We start from the raw sequence: 20,848 nt of genomic DNA on the forward strand, positions 1-20,848 counted from the left end.
AACAGTGTAAAGAATCACCTAAATGTGGTCAAACCAATCTGGGTCTGAATTCAGGCTTTGCCTTTTTACCCTCTTTGTGAACATGAACAATTAACTTTTCTGATGTTCACATTCTTTGTCTTACAAACTTTCTGTTGTGAGGTTTAAATGAGAATATGTGGTATGAGGTTTGTTCTCAGATGTTTCTTTGTCTTTCTCTTTTAAGTATGGTACCTAATCTGTGATTAGTTTGGTAATTTAACCACTGTGTAACCTCAGGAGCAGCAAGAGAGACTGGCTGTCCTTAGTATATTTCATATGCTTCAGTACTTGCCTTACTTATTGAATTACTGCCAAGCTTAATTAATATTTTCACTTGTGATTTAAGGGAAATGAACCAATAAGAAGCTTATAGAATTAAAACCAAAGATAGATGAATATTTTTCTTTGCTTTTAAAAAAACTTTTTTTTTTTTTTTTTTGTAGTTGTAGGTGGACAGAATACATTTATTTTATTTGGAGAGTATATGGTGCTAAGGTTTGAACCCAGTGCCCCACACATACTAGGCAAGTGCTCTGCCACTGAGCTATAGCCCTAGCCCTAGATGCATATTTTTCTTATGCACTCTATTCATAACTTGATATTCTGCTGGATTTGGAATGCATAATTGACAGATTATTATTTCCTTCCTCAACTCTTCACATTTTTCAGTTTTCCCCATAAACTTTTGTGGATTCCTATAGTGATGCAGCTAGGAGGGAACTTTGCTTATTTAGCCAATAGCTATTTGACATTTATGGTTACTAAGCCAGTAGGAACTGCCAGGGGTAGAATTCAGGTAGTTTAAATTTCTGTCTTGAAATTCTCAATATACGATGATATTCATATTTCTTGAAAATTCTTTAGTTTACTTCTAAAAAATAATGGGGAGTTTAAAAATAATAATTTGAAAATTATTTAAGGAGATAAAATATGTTGGTTATTTAAGGAATATAAATGTAGTTAAGAATCTAAAGGAATATACTTTGAAATATGCTCCTAGTTGAATCCTTGAGGCAAGGTAGATACTCTATGCTTCTTAAATCTGAGAGTTTAATCTGTAGATTTTTTGATGTCTGGATTTATTTTATGTACTTATCAATTCATAAGAATATCCAGGAAACCAAATGATGATCAAGCTAATAGGCTTTATTTTTAGGGATCAAGGTGGTCGGACATTGTGTGGTGTAATGAGGATTGGCCTGGTTGCAAAAGGCTTGCTGATTAAGGATGATATGGATTTGGAGCTGGTTTTAATGTGCAAAGACAAACCCACAGAGACCCTGTTAAATACAGTCAAAGATAATCTTCCTATACAGATTCAGGTGAGTACAGTTTGACTGCACCTCTAGAAGAATTTATGAAAAGGTGAAAATAGGGAATAACCTTGATTGAATTTTTTAACAAGAATTGGTGCAAAATTTAGGGGCGGGTACAAACAAAAGAAATGCCACTACTCTGGGTCTGTGATTTAATCCATCATACTTGAAACACATTTATGGTGATTAGTACTCAGGATATAGTTAAACAAATTAAGATGACTATTAAGGTACAGTCTTAAACTTTTCAAGTTTATCTTGCTGAGAGACATTTTTTTCCACTAGATCTCTCAGCATTATAAAACACTTGGAAGGGTTGGTGAAATGCAGACAAGAACTGAAAACTCAAAAAGAGCCTAGACAACTTGAGACTTTTATAGATAAACTTGTTTTTTTAAAATATTTTTTAAGTATCTTTTTTAAAGTTGTAGATGGACACGATATCTTAATATATTTATTTTTATTTGTGCTGAGGATCGAACCCAGTGCCTCACACATTCGAGGCAGGTGCTCTACCACTGAGCTACAGCCTCAGCCCTATAGATTAGTTTTAACTATATTTATCAGTTATAAAAGTTAAAAGTAAGTTAATATAACTGTTAATGGGAAGTCACTTTTAATTCCTTGTTTCCAAACCTTTTTCACACTGGGACGTATTTAGAAAAAAATTTTAATGTTGCCTTGCTCCTTGGAGGATGCTACCAAAGGTGGAAGGCTCCTAGGCTCTGCTTTGCCAGCTATCCTAAGGGCCAGTTGTGATCATCTTCTAGGGCAGCTTCGATCATCTTCTAGTTTAAGATGTGTGTCTCCTGTGATCTAATTAGATTGTGGCTGTTTGATGATATCATTTCAGTTTGTCCTTATATCCACGTCACAGAAGTAGATGTATACCCCCAGGTCCAGACTTCTTGCTTCTGAATTTTCCCATTTCTTTTATTAGTTTCTTTTATTTGTACTTCTTCTGAAAGTGGTTCTTCCCCTGCTCAAGTAATATGAATTCTGAATTTGTTTTCATATGATTTGTTACTGGATTTTTAAAAAATATTACCAACTGAATTTCAAAACTATCTTTTTTTTTTTTTTTTTTTTTTTAAAAAAAGATCTACCACTCTTGGTACTCAAATTTATATCGCTTGTTGATGCCTTTTCCTATGTTAATTTTGAGGGCACTGTTTTTTTTTTATTATTCTGTCATAAACCTTGAAATATGGTTTTCTAAGTGACAGAACATTTCATCTTTCCCACTTTAAGTATCGATGGAGAGAGATTTTTCTGAATTTTTTTAGTAGGGTTGAACTTCTTCCTTTTTCTTTCTTTCATCCTTTTGTGGTCATTTGAGGAAAGACAATGGTAAGGGACATGAAATATAATAAAGTTTTATGAAATGAAAAGCTCAATAACAGCTATCTACCAGTACTGTTCTTATCAGAATGTTATTAAAATTCTTGTTTCCTTTTTTTTATTGCTTTAGAATTTAATCTGCATTTCTGCTTTTAGTATGGTGAACATTGTTATCTCAAGTCTGTAATAAAGTAATAGTCAAAGGCTTTTTCAGCCATCTCAACCTTTTCTTTTCTGTTCCTTTTTGTAAGTATTGTTTTCTATGAGAATGGTCATATTTCTCATCATCAGGTATGTCAAAGTGGAGAAAAAGGTTGAAATTCAGTGCTATAGTAAACCAGAGTTTCTTACTAAGAATCTGTCACATCTCTCCAGCTTTGAAGATACAGAAGATTGGGTCAAGCCTCGCTCTGCACCAGTAGGGCGTTCTTTGTGCAGAACATAATGGTGTAAACTCTGCTTGTTCCTCTCCTGGGCAGTTTTTATTTCTGGGCACTAGTTTTAAAATATTCTTTTGGACCTAGTATATGTTCAAGGGAAGAACCCAGGAGAGAGTATAGGTTGTGGAGACCACCTCAAATTTGAGGAAATAGGAGCTTTTTTTTTTTAATCATATGATTTATTTATTTTTTTTTTAGTCATACATGACAGCAGAATGTATTTTGACATATAATACATACATGGAATGTACATACATCAATCATATTGTCTATTCTGCTGCCCTTCCTGGCCTCCCTACTCCTCCCCTCCTCTCTTATCCTTTCTCTCTATCCAATCTAATGTGACACACTTTTTTTTTCTTTTTCTCATCACAACATCATATATGTATTCTGTATAACAATGAGGTTCTCCTTCCATCTTCTGTGCAACTCCCCTTCTCCCTCTTTTTCCCTCCCACCTGTCTTCCCTATTTAATGGTAGTCTTCTCATGCTCTTCCTCCCTATCCCATTTTGAGTCACCCCCCCTTATATCAGAGAAGACATTCGGCATTTGTTTTTTAGGGATTGGCTAACTTCACTTAGCATAATCCGCTCTAATGCCATCATTGAGGAAATAGGAGCTTTTCAGGCTAAAGAAAAGAAGATTTAGAAAGAAAGAAATATTCTTAGGTCGTTGAAGAGGCTATTTTAGGGAAGGTAAAAAAAGTCTGAACTATTAGGACCAATGGTAGACATTATGAGAAACGTGTTTCAGTTTAATTTAACCAGGAGGTTTCTCTAATAATGAGTGTGACTTTTACATATTACCCTCCACTCTGTTTTCTTAGTGTTTATGTGTAATAACATCTGACAGGATCTTATTTTCTTATGGATTAAAAGTCTTTTTCCTGAATATTTAGAGCAAAACCTCCATTTATCTAAGTACCTTAATTAAATAAGGCTGAAACATACCTTTCCCTCTATACTCTTTTCTAGGGTGATTTTGAGGATGACCAAAACTAGAAAACACTTAGTCTAGTCTAAAATTCATACCATGTTTATTACTCTGTGCATTGTAAGGATCTACATGCATAATTGAAAATTTATTATATACCTCTTCTTTTGGCAAAATGAATGTGAGCAGTTTTATAATGTTGCTTTAGATAGGTTTTGTTTTTTCATTTACTGTGAATTTTCTTTTTTTTTTTTTTGGCTTCCTATATTCAAAATTAGGATAATGAGTTTTCTTTTTGGGAACTGTTCAATAGTAAAATGCTATTTTTGTGTAAATGACTTTGAGTTCTTTTAATACACACCAATGATCAGAGATCTAGTAGTGTTTCCCTTTAGGAATAGATACTGAAAGTTTCATCATTAAGAAAGGCCCTATGTGACTTATTAAATATTTAATACATAATAATATTAAATATAAATTAATATGTGATTCTAACTGGGTGATTATTTTGTGCAAATTCTGTGTTTATTATAATTTGTTAAAAGAAGCAATATATGCCCTGCACCACACACACAAAAGCAATATAAATCTCCCTGTGGCTGTCAGATGACTTGTCTCATAATGATAGATAAGTCTCAGCGTGACAATCACTGAGACCTTTTTAAAAAAATTAAAAAAAATCTATTCTTTTAAGATACACATGACGGTAGAGTGTCAAAATACACAAACATGGTATAACTTATCTTAATTAGGATTCTATTCTAGTGGTTGAACATGATGTGGAGTTTTACTGGTTGTGTATTCATATATGAACATGCAAAAGTTATGTCTGATTCATTCTGCTGTCTTTCCTAATCCCTTCCTTCCTTCCCTTCATTCCCCTTTGTCTAATCAAGTGAATTTCTGTTTTCCTTTCCCACCTCGTCCTTATTGTGCATTAGCATTTCCATATCAGAGAACATTCAGCCTTTGTGTTTTGGGGACTAGCTTATCTTACTTAGCATGATGAGTCCTTAGTTCATCTGTTTACTGGCAAATGCCATAATTTTATTTTTCTTTGTGGCTGAAAGTCCTTTTGTAAGAGAAGTGTGAAAACTACTTGTTTATACGCAATTCTTTTTCTGGTAAGTAAATTGTAAATATATTTTTCAGGGCTGGGGTTGTAGCTTAGTGGTAGAGCACTTGCTTAGCATGTGTGAGGCTCTGGCTTCAATCCACACTAAAAAATAAATAAAGGTATTGTGTCCATCTACAATTAAAAAAAAGTTTAAAAAATTTAAAAAGAAGATCCTTTTTCATTCATGCTTACTCAATTTCTATTAGAGAAATCCATATAATCTTATATTTGCAAGTCCTTGGCAAGTAGAAGTTCCTCTTTAGTTCTAACAAAAAAGCTATGTGGCTCACACCTATAGTCCCAGAAACTCCAGAGGCTGATGGCGGAGGTCTGCAAGTTTGAGGCCAGCCTGGGCAATTTAGGAAGACCCTGTCTCAAAGTAAACAAGGCTGAGGATGTAGTTCAGTAGTAGAGTGCTTCTTGTCTCAGTCCCCAGTACTGCAAGAAAAAAGAAAGAAAACCTTTTGGTTTAGAAAACATTCCCAGCTGTTTATTATTCTAAAGCACTTCTCTATAATAATTTCAGTGATGCTGTTGACATTTTACTTTTAAATATTAGAATAGTTTTAAACATTGTTTCATAATTGTTGGAATGGTTGACATTGTGGTTGCTTTTTGAGAGGTGGAAAGGATTTGCTTGTAGGTTGGGAGAAGTTTTTCCCAAACTAAAAACTAGTTATGGACATTGTCTTTAAGTACAGTAATACCATAGTTAATGACATTTGAAAACCTAATGCAATTGAGATTTCAATCTAATTATAAGGTGTTATTGAAATCTTGGTGATTTTTCAGAAACTTACAGAAGAGAAATATCAAGTGGAACAATGTATAAATGAGGCATCTATTGTAATCCGGAACACTAAAGAGCCCACACTGACTTTGAAGGTGATACTTACTTCTCCCCTAATAAGGGACGAACTGGAGAAGAAAGATGGAGGTACTCATGTGTGTGTGTATGCATATATGTATATCGTATTATTTTGTTTGTGTAAGAGCTCTTCGCAGTGGTTTGTTAGCTCTGCTTTATGGGTTTAGGAAATCACTCTTCATTTGTTTTTATGCCACTCATAGTATTTTAAACAGGTTTGTTTCTAAATGATTAATGTATTTTTTGAACATGTCTAATTTGAAAATATAAAGTAGGTTATTCCAAAAACCTGTGCATATCAAATGCGGGCCTTAACTCTCAATTTTTATACCACTTTGGTGTTTTGTTTTACTTTATCTAGTATTGTATTACATTGCTGATATCAACCAATCTGTTATTTTGGCTTAATGGCCAGATTTCAGGATTAAATGTGGACCAATATGGAATTATTTTCAAATTCACTTAGTTATTATTCCAAAATTACTCACTTGCATATTGCTCTTAACTTGTAATCGCTATATAATCTTGCAAAATTTTGTTTTTACTTAGTTGCCTATGTGTAGATTTGCTTTATAGTGTAAGGAATGTGAATTAGTGATTAATTTTTTTTTTATCAATGCATAATCTTTAGTAAATTTTTTAGGTTTCTGATATATGCAAGAATCATGCTTTCAACTAGCTTTCTTAAATTAAAAAGAATTGCTGTATGGCAATGTTATCCTCTAAAAGTAGAGTAAGAAATCTATTCAGCTTTTGATATCTTTGAGAAGTAATCATGGAAGTGTGGTGGATTTCTTTTTCTGATGTTATTATCCTGTCAAGTTAGCTTGTTTCTGCTTCTCAGTCCTGTTCCTAGAAACTTGCCATATGGTATTTTTCCTGTGTCAGACCTTTGACCAACTGGCCACTCTGTCATGACAATTTAGAGGCAGTGCAGCCTATCTGGGCCCCGGGGGACACTCTGTTGTTTCATCTCTTGAATTTCAACAAGTCCCATTGCTTACTCCCCGATACCTGAAGTACCACCAGTGTAGTAAGAAATATTGGTCAGTTTCATAGTTTATTTATAAAGTTGATGATAAGGGTAGAAAAGCACATTTACCTTAGATTTTAAATTTTTGGTAGCCATTATTCATAGGCTCCTTAAAGTAATACCTTTTAAAAAATATTTTTATTTGAATGATTAAAGTCAGCTCTACTATGCCCACAAAAATAAACTAAATATATTCATGAATCATTTTAATCAAAGTGTATCCAATCTATAATTGGGTTTATGACAGTACTTTTTTTTCTATATATATGTATCCATAGCACTTCTGAAGAACCAATATTAAATGACTTAATTTTTTTAACAGCAGAACTATGATTTCTGATTTCTGATGTGTCAAGATAAATGTTAATTCTGGTAAGCTGTGTTCTCTTGACCCTGTAGTTTAAAACCAACCATTTCAGGCTGCAGTAGTAGCTCAGTGGTAGAGTACTTGCCTAGCATGTGTGAGGCACTGGGTTCGACCCACATTAAAAAAATAATAAGATAAAGGTGTTGTGTCCAACTACTACTACAACAACAAAATTAAAAGAAAACATTTCTAAGTAGAATTGTAATTATAGGCATTATTAAAAATTTGATTATAGGAGGATAAGAAAAAGACTGAAGTTGCCAAAGACTAGATGAATTATATATTTGCTTGTACCTGTTGATATTCCTTCCATTACCTTTAGAAGGTATTAAGAGAATGTCAGGCTTCTTTTTCCCTGTGGTTTTGTGTATTTACATGGGATTTTGTCATAGCTTTCAGTGATATCCTTAAGCTTAATCTGTTGCGTTTATAACCTTAATTTCTATTGAGAGAATTTAGCAATAGATTCTTAGAGCATTGTACCCTCACTGGAACACTTTATTAATGGCATTTATAATAAAACAGGAGAGTCTCATAGTTTCTGTTCAAGGTGTTTTGAGTTACTAAGGATCCAAAGACACCTATGAGTTGACTCAGCTAGTGTGTGGGTCAAGTAAGGTGAAGGAACCATCTTGGATTTAATGTTTTACACATATCACTTTACCTTTTGAATGGCAGAGACTTTTGCTTTGCATTATCCTTAACATCCCAGCCCTGTTGACTCACTTGATCTTTTTAAATTTACTCACTTTGTCTAAAAGAAACTTTTTGTCCTTTGCCAGCAGTTTTTATAGATTCTTGGGCAACTTGAAGGATTCATCATGATTGAATATGGAGATGTGTTTTTACAACTCTGTTTGCTCATAGTAGGCATCCTTTAGCTCCTTGATGCAATTATTTGCAGCTTCATGGGATGAAAGCACAAGATTCAGTCAGGTGGTAGAGCGCTTGCCTAGCACATGTGAGGCACTGGGTTCAATCCTAAGCATCACATAAAAATAAATAAATAGAATAACGGTATAGTGAAAAAAGAATTCTTTGGAGAGGGGGAAAAAAAATTCAGGTTCCAGGGATTTCTGGGACTGAAAGGTAAACCCATTTTTCAATTTCTACTCATTTCCAAAGTTTAAAAAACATATCCATTGTAACTTCTTTGATCTTTGGAAACGTTTTCCTATAGTATCTGGACTTCTTTTGATTATCCATAAATAAACAATTCACAGTAGATACACACCTCATGCATTTCTCTTCCCTTTCTTGCCACACATTTGGGTAAAATCTGAACAAGGGAAAAAAATAGCAGGCAGAACCGGAGGATTGGGACAGGTTAGAAAATCAAATTTATATCTTTTGTGTTAGAATCTGTGCAGTAGTGGATTTAAGTACTCATTCCAAATTACTATATATATTTTAAATTTCCAGAGTACACAGTAAATCTTTGATATTGTTTAAAATTTCATATGTAAAGCTCCTTCTTGTAGTCAGTTTTCTTATCATATTCTAATCCTTTATTTATAGGCCCTGTAGAATAATAATTTTCTCATTCATTACTACATTTTTTTTTTTTTTTTTAGTTTTAGGTGGACACAATATCTTTATTTTTTATTTTTATGTGGTGTTGAGGATTGAATCGTGTGCACCGCGCATGCCAGGCGAGCGCGCTACTGCTTGAGCCACATCCCCAGCCCCATATATTCTTTTTGAAGAAGGCATTAGAAGCTGGGCGCTATGGTGCATGCCTATAATCCCTGCGGTTCTGGAGGCTGAGACAGGAGGATTGCGAGTTCAAAGCCAGCCTCAGCAAAAGCGAGGAACTGAGCAACTCAGTGAGACCCTGTCTCTAAATAAAATACAGAATAGGGCTGGGGATGTGGCTCACTGGTCAAGTGCCCCTGATTTCAATCCCGGTCCCCCCACCCCCAAAAAAGAAGGCATTGGAGAAAAAGCACAGACTTTGGTGTGCAGCAGCCCTATGTTCACTATTAACTTTAGTTTTTACTGCTATGCGTCCTTGGGCATGTTTTCTTCATTTTAAATTGTGATAATAAATACCTGAAAAAGTTGCTCAGAAATTAATAAGATAATTTATATAATATGACTTGTATACTGGCACAAAGTATCTATTCAGTAAATAGTAGTAATAACTCAGCTTATTAAAGATTCATAGCACAAACATACCTATTCAAACTTCCTTGAGGTAATAATGTGAATAATATGTGCACAGTAGGTCTAGCAACCTGAGGTAAACATTTTTAAATTCTTAAAAACTCATTGAAGTGTATAATAATAGAATCAGTATACAGATTCTCATTATATAATGCTCATAATGAGTATGCTCATTATATAGCTAATGATTCACTGAGACTGGGTATCTTTCTTTTTTACTACTGCTAGTCTTTTTCCTTAGTACCTACAACTAACTATGACCAACACATAGGAGGCGATCAAGCAATACCACATATAAATCAGTGAAGTGAATTTATGTACTTACCATATTGTCTGATTAAAATAGGACTGTCCAATATGTAGGAAAGAAGCATTAACAATAAGTAACATCTTAAAGCTCAAGCAGTAGATTTTTGAAGATCTCTGTCTTTCAAGGTATTTTATAACCTACTGTGTGATAAGCATTTCCTTATATGTGATTTATTTAAAACAAAACAAAAAAACCTCACAGTAGCCCTCTTGGGTTAGTTACTATCCTGCCTTATAATTGAGGAAAGTCTCACTTTTTGCCCAGGTCCTATGACTCAAAGTTCCGTGTGCAGTCTACTCTCCCATTCTTGTCTGGGGTTACTGCATGAGTGCTTTACCAGATCTAGTCCTTCTGAACATTATAGGCTCAAGTTTCTTTTGGTGCTTGTGATTTTAAACCAGAAGTATATATGTGATTGGGAATGATAAATCGTTTTTAAAATTATATTTATAAAGCAATTTGAAACCAGGTGGATAGGGAAAATAGAGACTCTTCTGTTTAAGGCTAATATAAACCTCTGTCCCCCAAACTGGGGGTCAAGGGTGAGGGGGAGTTTGCAGGGGTTGAGGGAGAAATTGCCTGAGAGTCTTCTTTTCATGTATTGGTGCCAGTGTGAACTTCTGACTCTTCTTGGCATAAGTTCACTAGCATGTGTGTCTTGAGACAGTAGATTCTCAGTCTAGACATCACAACTGATGCTGCAGGCTTTATTTTCCTGTCTTCCTCAGCTATTAACCAGCTGCTCTGGTTGTTTATCCAGGGCAAACCTTTGGCCATATCTTCCAATGCTTGACTGCCACTGAAGAAAAGTCATCCTGAGTAACATTACTAGCATAAATTAGAACAGTCTCTCTTTTACCTTGTTTCTACATTTACTGCCTGCATTATTGTGTCCTGTTACTTTGCATGGACAGTGCCATTGGGCATAATGTCTTCTTTCCAGAAATCTTCAAGGAATTGAGAGAGGAGGGGCTGCCAGGATATCTTCAGGCTAATTAGAAAATTATGTCAGCATGAACCCAGTAACTCAGTTTCATCCAGATTGTCAAGGAGCCTGTCATGATATCCCAACTAAATTATTTTACCTTTAAAGAGCCCAGCCACGTTTGGCTTTTTTTCTGCCCCCATCTCCAGGCTAGTGACTTTGTTTACAGGGCCAGGTAGTTTGCATGTAATGAGGCACTGAGAGAAACTGACCAACATTTCCTGCAGTATGGTGTGATTCTGTTCACTGATCTAACCTCTAACCAAATAAACATGGTTAGGTATAACAGACTTCTTTCCAATGCTTTCATTGTTCAGAATGTTGAGTGTACCTTCATGCCCTGGTGCCAGGTTCCTGAGTAAATACATTTTCAAAAGCTTTTTTTTTGCTTTGGCATTTCTGCCAATACTCCACCACTAGAACCTCCTATGCTATTTTTACCTGTTTCACTGGTCACCATAGTAAAAAATGAAATGGCTCACAATTCCATTGTTTCTATTAAGGAGTCCAAGAGGGACTCCCCTGTCTTTTCATCAGAATAGCTTTTTCCCTACTACAAAATTGAAACTCTTGTTTTGAAGTCCCAAAGTATTAAATTCTAGCACCAGTCCTATGATTGCCATATTAATAATGAAGTTACTTTTTAATCAGTGAAAATATATAAAACTGTATATTATTAACCACATAAAGGAAATAGACATGGTGGACTAATAAGGTGCACTGTTGTACCATATGAGTTTATTTTGTGTAATACAAAAACTATGAAGATAAAATGAGATGAATTATTTTATCTCCTCTGCTATTTCCTATCTTATGACCCGTGAAATATTTGGATCTTTTGACTTTTTGACTATCAGAGCATGAAGAAACATGGCCATTCTGATGGTGATGTAAAGGGAATCTGTTGCAAGTCTTCTGTCCAGTGTCTGCCCCTTTCATATCTTTTTAGTAGAATCTATTGTCTCTAAATGTTGACTGTCTGTAGCAAGCTGATGTGTTGATTTTTTTTTAAAATAAGAGTTTGTGGTTAGACTCTTAGAGATGAAAGAATTTATTGAAATATTTTTATGTTGTCTTGTTATAAATATCTGTTATAAATACAATCAATCTAAGGTATAATTTACGAACTCTGACCACTGGATGAAATACTAGAAAGCACAAAAAGAGTTTTGACTTGCCTTTTTCTATCAAAACTTCTGCCTTACTTCCCTCTTCTATTGCCTCCCTCTTCCCGATATCCATACTTGGTAAGATGATAGAATAAAGCTTAGCTTGCTTTACTGTTTTTTTTTCCTATTAATTAAAAAATTGAAATGATAAAAATAATCAAATTCTATATCTTTTATTTGGATTATATTACTTAGCAGTCAGTCAACCTTTGTCATGTCTAACTTTTAAGATTCTAATCATTCATAATTTGTTTTATCTGGTATGTGAGCTTTACAGAGATGCTTGTATTGACCATAGTTAAACATTTTGACATAAATCATTTTGTGTCATTGTGAAGACAAAATTAGATAATGACAAGTCTAGGAGCTAGATCACCTGTGAATACCCATACTGTATTTATGAATGTTTATAAATAAATCCACATTAATAATTCTTTACAAGAGTTTCCATTTGAAGAGTTAAAAAAAGGAGGGGATGAGGGTAGTAAAATGAGATGCCCTGTATTGTGACTTTTGTTGGCAGGGCTAATGGGGAACAATGCAGATATCTGCTGTAGAGCTCACCTTGTCATAAAATAAGTGTGTAGCACTTTGTCCTTTATAGTTTTTTTTTTTTTTTAAGAGAGAGAGAAAGAGAGAGAGAGAGAGAATATTTTAATATTTATTTATTTTTTTAGTTTTCGCGGACACAACTTCTTTGTATGTGGTGCTGAGGATCGAATCCGGGAGTCCACGCCTGCCAGGCGAGCGTGCTACCGCTTGAGCCACATCCCCAGCCCATATAGTTTTTTTTTTTTTTTTGGTCATCAGAGGTGCAAAATTGAATTTGGGGGCACCTGGCCACTGAGCCACATCCCCCAGCCCTATTTTGTATTTTATTTAGAGACAGGATCTCACTGAGTTGCTTAGCACCCTGCTTTTATTGAGACTGGCTTTGAACTCACGATCTTCCTACCTTAGCCTCCAGAGCCGCTGGTTTTACAGGTGTCTGCCACCATGCCTGGCTGGAGATTTGCTTTCTATTGGGCATATGCCTTCAGTTTTAGATAATGACATTTTATCCACTAGAATAAATGTATTTGTTATAGTGGAGTCTGATAACTAAAGAAACCAAAAAGTATCACTGCTCTTGTCCTTCATTTAAAAATATTTACATTGTATTAGTTGGCCCACACAAATGTATAACCAAGCCTACTACTGTTAGGGGAATACTAGGAAGAAGTGTAGATGGGCACTCTTGAATATAAGAGTTCTTCAAAGAAATTAGTAAATCTGATTTAGATTAGATAAAACATCATCCCCCAAGAAACATTTGTGTATTGTATGCTTTTAAATATGCATCAAGAAAAAAACCCCCCCAAAAACCAAAAAGCCTACTTCTTTGTAGCTTAGAGGAAATAAATTTGCCTTTCCAAACTTGGATTTAATATCATGTAGTATCTTAAGTGTGGGTATTGGTCGTTAATCATGTTTGAATTTTTAATTTTGCTGCTTTGGGCCATCTAAACCAATTTTTAAAATATTAAGGCAAGTCAAATAGCTGTAATTAGATAGTAGTCTTTAGAGAGAAAGAGAGAATTTTTTTAATATTTATTTTTTAGTTTTCGATGGACACATCATCCGTCCATCCGCCTGCCTGCCTTCCTGCCTTCCTTCCTTCCTTCCTTCCTTCCTTCCTTCCTTCCTTCCTTCCTTCCTTCCTTTCCTTCCGTCCTTCCTTTCCTTCCTTTCCTTCCGTCCTTCCTTCCGTCCTATTTTTTTCTGTGGTGCTGAGGATCGAACCTAGTACCCTGCGCATGCCAGGCGAGCAAGCTACCGCTTGAGCCACATCCCCAGCCCAGATAGTAGTCTTTGAACTGCCTTTTTTCAAAAGGAGGTATATAAAATTGGAAATTTATTTCAATTTGTTTTATATTTGTAATTTTTAATAATTTTGTTCAGAAAAGACATGAGAACTTCAGGATAACACTTACTTACGTTCTCATCAGTGGAGTAAAGTTTCTAGTAATGATTATTTTTTGAATGAGTTTATTTAGTTGCAAAAAGTGTTTTGGCATAATCAGTGTTTAATCAGTAAACCTCAAGTTGACCATTAACACGAGAGCTCCAGTTTTCCATAAAAACTAATCAGTGATCAATTTTTTTTTTCTGTAAAAAAAAGTTGTTATTGCTGTTGGTCCTAATTTTTCCTTCTTTATGTCTTGACAAAGGAAAAAGTGCTATGTACTTATTTTGTGCCATGATATTATACATGCTTATTAATAAGATCCCAGATTATACAGGGTCACTGATTTGTTGACAAAATGAATTCCTGTATGTTCCATTGTACTTGTGCACAAATGCTGTTCCTGTTTACTTACGTAAATGTGCACGTAATTTAAAAAAGAAGCAACAAAACCAAACCATGAAATTTTCTGGGAGTCTTATTAGTTCACTCAGATGCTGCTATTCTTCTTCTTCTTCTTCTTTTTTTTTTTTTAATTGTTTGGAAATTTGACGGAACCCCTTGGTCAAATTGTATCTGTCTCTCTCTATCCCATTTTACCATTAGAAAATGTTGCGATGAAAGATCCTCCGGACTTATTGGACAGGCAGAAATGCCTGAACGCCTTGGCGTCTCTTCGACATGCCAAATGGTTTCAGGTTGGCTTTTTGTTATTATCTTACTGTTATTGTAGAATTGTGCAGGTTTCACTTGGAGCACTCAACACTGGTTTCTGTGTACTATGTAAGATGGGGTACTTTACACCTCATAGGGTTATTGGAGTAAGAGTTTTAACTTAGGTGAAGTGCCTGGAATAGTTTCTTTTATAGTTAATGATGATGTTTTGTTATCATATAATTTATTTTGGCTTAAAATTATTCTGACTTTTAAATGATGACTTGTAAAATACAACCATGGGTAAAAAAGCTAAAAATAAAAATAGTTTCCTGCAATGGAGTTGCCATAAGGCTACAAAAGGAATTTTAAAAGGAAGCTCCTTTTACTTTAAAATCTACCTTTCTGAACTGAGGTTTACTACTTTTGATAGCTTGATATTTTGGTTTGCTTGAAAACCAAATATTTAGTTAATTGCTAATTAGTATTCACTTAAAGAACCTATCCATGATCAATATGCTTAAAATGAAGAATGGATTTCAACAGGGATATTGGAATCATTTTGTTTGTTTTAGGCAAGGGCAAATGGATTAAAATCATGTGTAATTGTTCTCCGCATTCTGCGTGATTTGTGCAACAGAGTCCCCACATGGGCACCATTAAAAGGATGGGTAAGTACTTAAATATTTAGTTAAAAGCAAGTTCCAAAGCTATAGCAGAGGAAATCCTATAAGAATGGTATGTTATTATAAAATGACTACCTTCTGTGTTAGTAAGGTATGTGTTATCTCTTTTTCCCTGGGGGAAAATTATGCATCTTTTATTTGAATTATTATGCATATAACTTGTATATGCCATACTATATTCATGTTACCGAATCAGATTTTTTTCTGACAGAAAGTTTTATACCTTTTTGATAAGTATCTTCCTGCCCTTAGCTCTTCATTGATGGTTGATCACTTATTGGTCACCTGCTGCCCACAAAAGCCTCATTGGCTGACCCATTTCTCTCAGTGCCTCTTTCCATTATAGTTGAAATTATCTGACAAGTGGAGACACAGTTAATTATTAACTTATCATGTTAGTACTTAAAGTCAGGCAAATAGTACACTCCAAGCCAATTGTGGACATAATTTATGATATATATTGTAACATTGACTTAATTTGGAAATTATACTGGACCCCAATCAAGACTCAACTTAAGAACTCTATAAAACAATTCAAATAAGGCTGTAAAGGGTCATTTATACATAAATCTCTAACAATTATTACTTTGATAAAGTATCATTAGTTTTCAGTTTATTAAATATAGATTTGGTTCTTTGTTTATTCTAATTATAGTACTTGGAGCAGACTATCTAAAAATGAAGTCTTATTCTTACATTGAGATGTTTATAGTTTGAAAATTTCCTAATAAATTAAGTGGGATTTTGGTGGACTGGATTTTGCATATTGGCTTGTTATTATTACTACCTTACACGAAGCTCTATTAAATTTTTGTTAAATGAATTAGATCACCATAATTTCTTTAGTAATTCTTTCAGGGTAACTAAATTTAGAAACCTTTTGTTACTAAAGTGTCATTTGAGAATATCTCAAAAATGCTCAATTTAAAAAACTGGTTGGGAGTTTGTGGGTATATGTAGTTCAGTGATGGTAGAACACTTCCTTAGTATACGCAAATTCCTGGGTTCAGCCCCAAGCACTGCCTTCCCGCTTTCTGAAATTTGGGGAAAAAATTTTTTTAATCATGGGGGAAGAGTGAAGTGGGCCCTAAATATTAAATTGACTTTTTGACTTTTTTGGCTTCCCTTGTAGAAACAAATGTCAGCTCACATTTAACTGGAATCCTTTTAACACTTGGTGCATGTACTAATTTGTAATTTAATATCTTCTAGCCACTAGAGCTTATATGTGAAAAGTCTATAGGTACTTGTAATAGACCTTTGGGCGCTGGGGAGGCCTTGAGACGAGTAATGGAGTGTTTGGCATCTGGAATACTACTTCCTGGTAAGGGTTTCAAACTCTGGAGGCAAAAAAAAAAAAAGAAAAAAATCTAATTTTAAGTTTATTTTTCTAAATATGTGCTAAATTTGTCCTCTACACAGGAAAATGGTGTGTAGGAGCTATTTTGCTTAGAATGCTAGCAAGTAGATGTTTGTGTGTTGGAAAAGTGCTATAAAACTTTTTCAATAATTATAATTTGTTTTTTTTTATGTACTAACATAAAGGGTACTAATAAGATATTATGTCTGCTATGAATTTGCTTTACCTAGAAGTCTGAATTTGAAAATGCAGATGTTGATACAAAATGTATGAAGTTCATTCTGTTTGCAGTCTGGTGTTAAATTTGGAAAAATTAAATTTGGTCTTATTTTTCATATATAATCCCTTTGGAATGATTCATCATGCTGTTGTTAAATATACAAGGGACTTCCAGTATAAAATATGGGTAGTTTAGTGCTAACGTATCAAAAATGAGAGTGTCCTTAAAACTCCAGTTAATTGAATAGACTTTTACTCCTCTTTTTTTTTTCTTCCCCTTTTCTTTTCTCACTCTATTTTGTGTTAGTTTATTGAATTCTAAACCCAATTCTAAATGATATTTATGTTTTGCCTTTGCCTTTTGCCAAAGGGGGTCCCGGTCTTCATGATCCTTGTGAGCGAGACCCAACAGATGCTCTGAGCTATATGACCATCCAGCAAAAAGAAGATATTACCCACAGTGCACAGGTAGAAGACTTCGCACACGTGGTGATTTATTAGAGATATATCACAACTTAATTTTTCTAACTCTTCAGATTGAACACTTTTCTCTTGCATGCTGTTAGGGACTTCTACCATCATATCAGCATTTAATGAATGTCATTTTAGCTAGATGTTCTAGTGGATTTATGAATGGCTACTGAAATTTGATTGAATTAATGTTTTATTCTTTAGCATGCGCTTAGACTATCAGCCTTTGGCCAGATTTATAAAGTGCTGGAGATGGACCCCCTTCCTTCTAGTAAGCCTTTTCAGAAGTATTCTTGGTCAGTTACTGATAAAGAAGGTGAGCCTAAATCTAAATGTCTTATATTAGGGTTGGGTGGGGGTTGGCAGTGATGGTTATGGGATGCCTCTCTTGTTAGAGTTTAAGGTACTTAATCCTTGTTTATCTAAGTCATTTATAAGAAAGTTTATTGCTTCCTCTCCCGCCTGACTTTGTTGGCCTATATCTCCATCAGTGACAGTAGCTTGCTATCAATTGTTATTATTAATGATCAGCTCATTTGTCTGTGTTAGCCGTATTTTGTTATTACATATTGAATTAGAGACCATACTTGCAGATCATATGATCCAAGGAGAAGAGATCACTGATCAGCTTAATGATCTTTCTCATGCTTGAAAGTTTGATGTAATTAAGACAGAAAAAACAAAATATATAGAGAGGAGAAGGAATGAATATTGGACCATTCAGGACCATCTTCCATTTGTACTAGTCTGTTTGAACTCATATTAGAGTTTGAACAAAAATGGGATCAGTATGACCTGGATTCCAGTGGGAATCAACTACCTACTAGTTTGAGGCCTTGAGCAATTAGTTCCTCTTCGTAGACATATTACTTTAGTCTTTCTTACTTTATTGACTGTTGTCAGGTGAAAATGCCTGGCTCATTGCCTGGAATAGAGCAGATATTTGAGTCTGAATCCACTTACTCTTTTCACTGTGCCACAGAAAATATTTCATTTTGTTCTCTTGTCTCTCACGTTATACTAAAAGGTGGGATATTTAATACCACCTAGAATCCAGCCCACTTCCCACAGTTGACATTATCTTAGTAATTTCTATATGACAAAAATAATGCAGGTGCTCAATCTATTTATTTAGACACTAGATTTCCAGTAGGTCTAAAAGGGCTTATTCAAGGAGTCCCACAAGATCAAAAATTGTTTCATAGTAATACTATTAATTTTTCTTGTTTCTTTTCCACTCTTTCCTGAGTGTACAATTTTCTAGAGGCTAACAAGCTTTATTTTAATTTCTATAATGCCAAATATTGATAGATACTACCCACAAAGCAAAGCTAAGACTATAAAGTAGGAATGATATTGGCCAAATTATATTGTCCTATTGTGTGAATGAATATGCAACAACAAATCTTAACATTATGTACAATTTTAATGCACCAATAAAAAATATGGGAAAAAAGAATATAAAATAGTCCTGAACTAAAAAGTTTGAGAACACTGCCTTATACTGTGAACTCATCAGGGGAGAGAATCCTCCACACTGTATCATATCATTGTTATAAAGGAGTGCTCAATAAAATTTATGGAAGTAAAAGTTCCTTTTTTCAAGAGTGTATTCACAGGTTGGCAATGAGATTACTGAGAGGGATTTACATAATCATGCCACATTAAGAGTTGTCTATGAATGGCATGATTGAATAAAAATTTTAAAAAATGTACATTTTATGATTAGTAGCAAAAAAATTTCTGTTGCCAAATTCTCAGTACTTTTTTTCTCCCACTATATAGTGAAAGTGTATCTGCCGTCATGTGACTTAGGTTTTGTTTTTGTTTTTAATTTTAAAGGTCTTTCTCAGAGGTTTGGTAACTGCTAATTTGTCAACATAGAGCATAAAATAGAGTCAGAATGTCCTAGTGTTCCTGTTGTAGCTCTATCATTTAGTAGCTGCATGATCTGAGCAAGTCAGTTTCTCATTTTGTGCCTTAATTATAAGATGATATCCCTCATAATTTCATATTTTTAGCACCTACCTTTCTGACATTATACTTCAATTTAATTTCTATAATTCTTGGTGATTTCAGTATTCTTTCAGGTGATTTATTCCGCCAAACTCTGACATTCTCAATTCCTTAACTTCCTCTCCCATAATTACTTTCTATTCTATCTTATACTCACTTAGTTACTCATTCTATGGATGCACCCTTGACCTTGTCTTCAGCAATAACTATTCCTGTACCCTTTCCAGCTTTTTCTTATTGTTACTCTCTCTAATACTCTTATTTCTTGAACTTACCATTGATTTTATTATCTTTACATAGTCCCTATTCTTCTCATGGTCTCCCTTCTGTCTATACCCTGCTTGTGTTCTCTGGCGTATCCTTGTGATCACTCCCTGGCATGTACTTTCACTTCCTTGATCCTCTCTTCCTGATAATCTTCTAACTGGTTGAATTCCATCTTTCTTCCTACATCAGATTTGTGAACATAATTGGGGATAAAAAACACAGCCATGTTGATCATTTTTCTTTCAGTCTGTGACACTAACCTCATGGGGACTACTTATGTTGTCTGACAATTCTCCCATAAAATCAAAAGTTCTCCAAATTTCCTAGATAGCTCTTTCACATCTCTAACTCCCCATCCTTACTCTCACCCAATGACCTTGTTAGCTTCTGTTTTCTCACATTAGTAGTAATCTGGAGTTAAGATGAACCTTTCTACTTATCTGTTGTATCGCATTCCTTCTTGCCTGTCAGTGGACATTATTCCAGAAGTTCTCTTTTCTCTCACCAACGTCAGTTTCTCCCTGTCTATTGAGTCATTTTCATCAACGTAAAAACCTGCTATAGTATTTCCCATCTGCAAGCCAAAGCCAAAACAAACTCTTTCTTTGGTTTTACAGCTGCCCCTACCAGAGTTATATTTCTCAGCTCACTTTTAGAGCTGTACTTTTGGAAGGAGTGGCCTGTTACTTCTTTTTCCTCATTTTCTGTTCCCTTTTGAACATGTTCTAATCAGACTTTCTTCCTCACCCTCTCCTGCTTGTGACCTTCATGTTACCATATTTTGGGGTTGGGTTTCAGTCTTTGTCTTAGCCAACTTTTCAGCAACTTTTGGCACCTATGTTTATTTTATTATGAGATACTGCACATAAATAGAAAAAGCATACGGGTTAAAAGTAATTATTTAAAAAATTTATTTAATCACTGCCATAGTCAATAAACAAAACATCAGGTAAATGGATGGAGTTGGAGAAGATAAATGCTAAGAAGTTAGCCAATCCCTAAAAACCAAATATTTTCTCTTATATAAGGATGCTGATTCATAGTGGGGTAGGGAACAGGAGCATGGGAGGAATAAACAAACTCTAGATACGGCAGAGGGGTAGGAGGGGAAGGGAGGGAGCATGGGGTTAGCAATGATGGTGGAATATGATGGACATCATTA

At 34.6% G+C, this 20,848-nt stretch overlaps 1 protein-coding gene across 6 annotated transcripts in view; it reads left to right on the top strand.

The window, feature by feature from the left end:
* Positions 1-20,848, top strand: part of LOC107152107 (spermatid perinuclear RNA binding protein) — a 136,543-nt gene that overhangs the window by 75,343 nt on the left and 40,352 nt on the right. For all 6 annotated transcript variants that reach the window (XR_001504758.2, XM_048813118.1, XM_015497608.2 and 3 more), the window contains 7 exons: positions 1,178-1,343; positions 5,963-6,107; positions 14,620-14,711; positions 15,243-15,338; positions 16,566-16,677; positions 17,303-17,400; positions 17,608-17,719. Coding sequence is in view for 5 of the 6 variants with exons in the window: in XM_048813118.1 (XP_048669075.1) it covers positions 1,178-1,343; positions 5,963-6,107; positions 14,620-14,711; positions 15,243-15,338; positions 16,566-16,677; positions 17,303-17,400; positions 17,608-17,719 (821 nt within the window). In the remaining variant the exon portion in view is untranslated. The remainder of the gene's footprint in view (positions 1-1,177; positions 1,344-5,962; positions 6,108-14,619; positions 14,712-15,242; positions 15,339-16,565; positions 16,678-17,302; positions 17,401-17,607; positions 17,720-20,848) is intronic.

Source organism: Marmota marmota, unplaced genomic scaffold, assembly GCF_001458135.2.
Source record: "Marmota marmota marmota unplaced genomic scaffold, marMar, whole genome shotgun sequence".
In the NCBI taxonomy this organism is placed as follows: domain Eukaryota; kingdom Metazoa; phylum Chordata; class Mammalia; order Rodentia; family Sciuridae; genus Marmota; species Marmota marmota.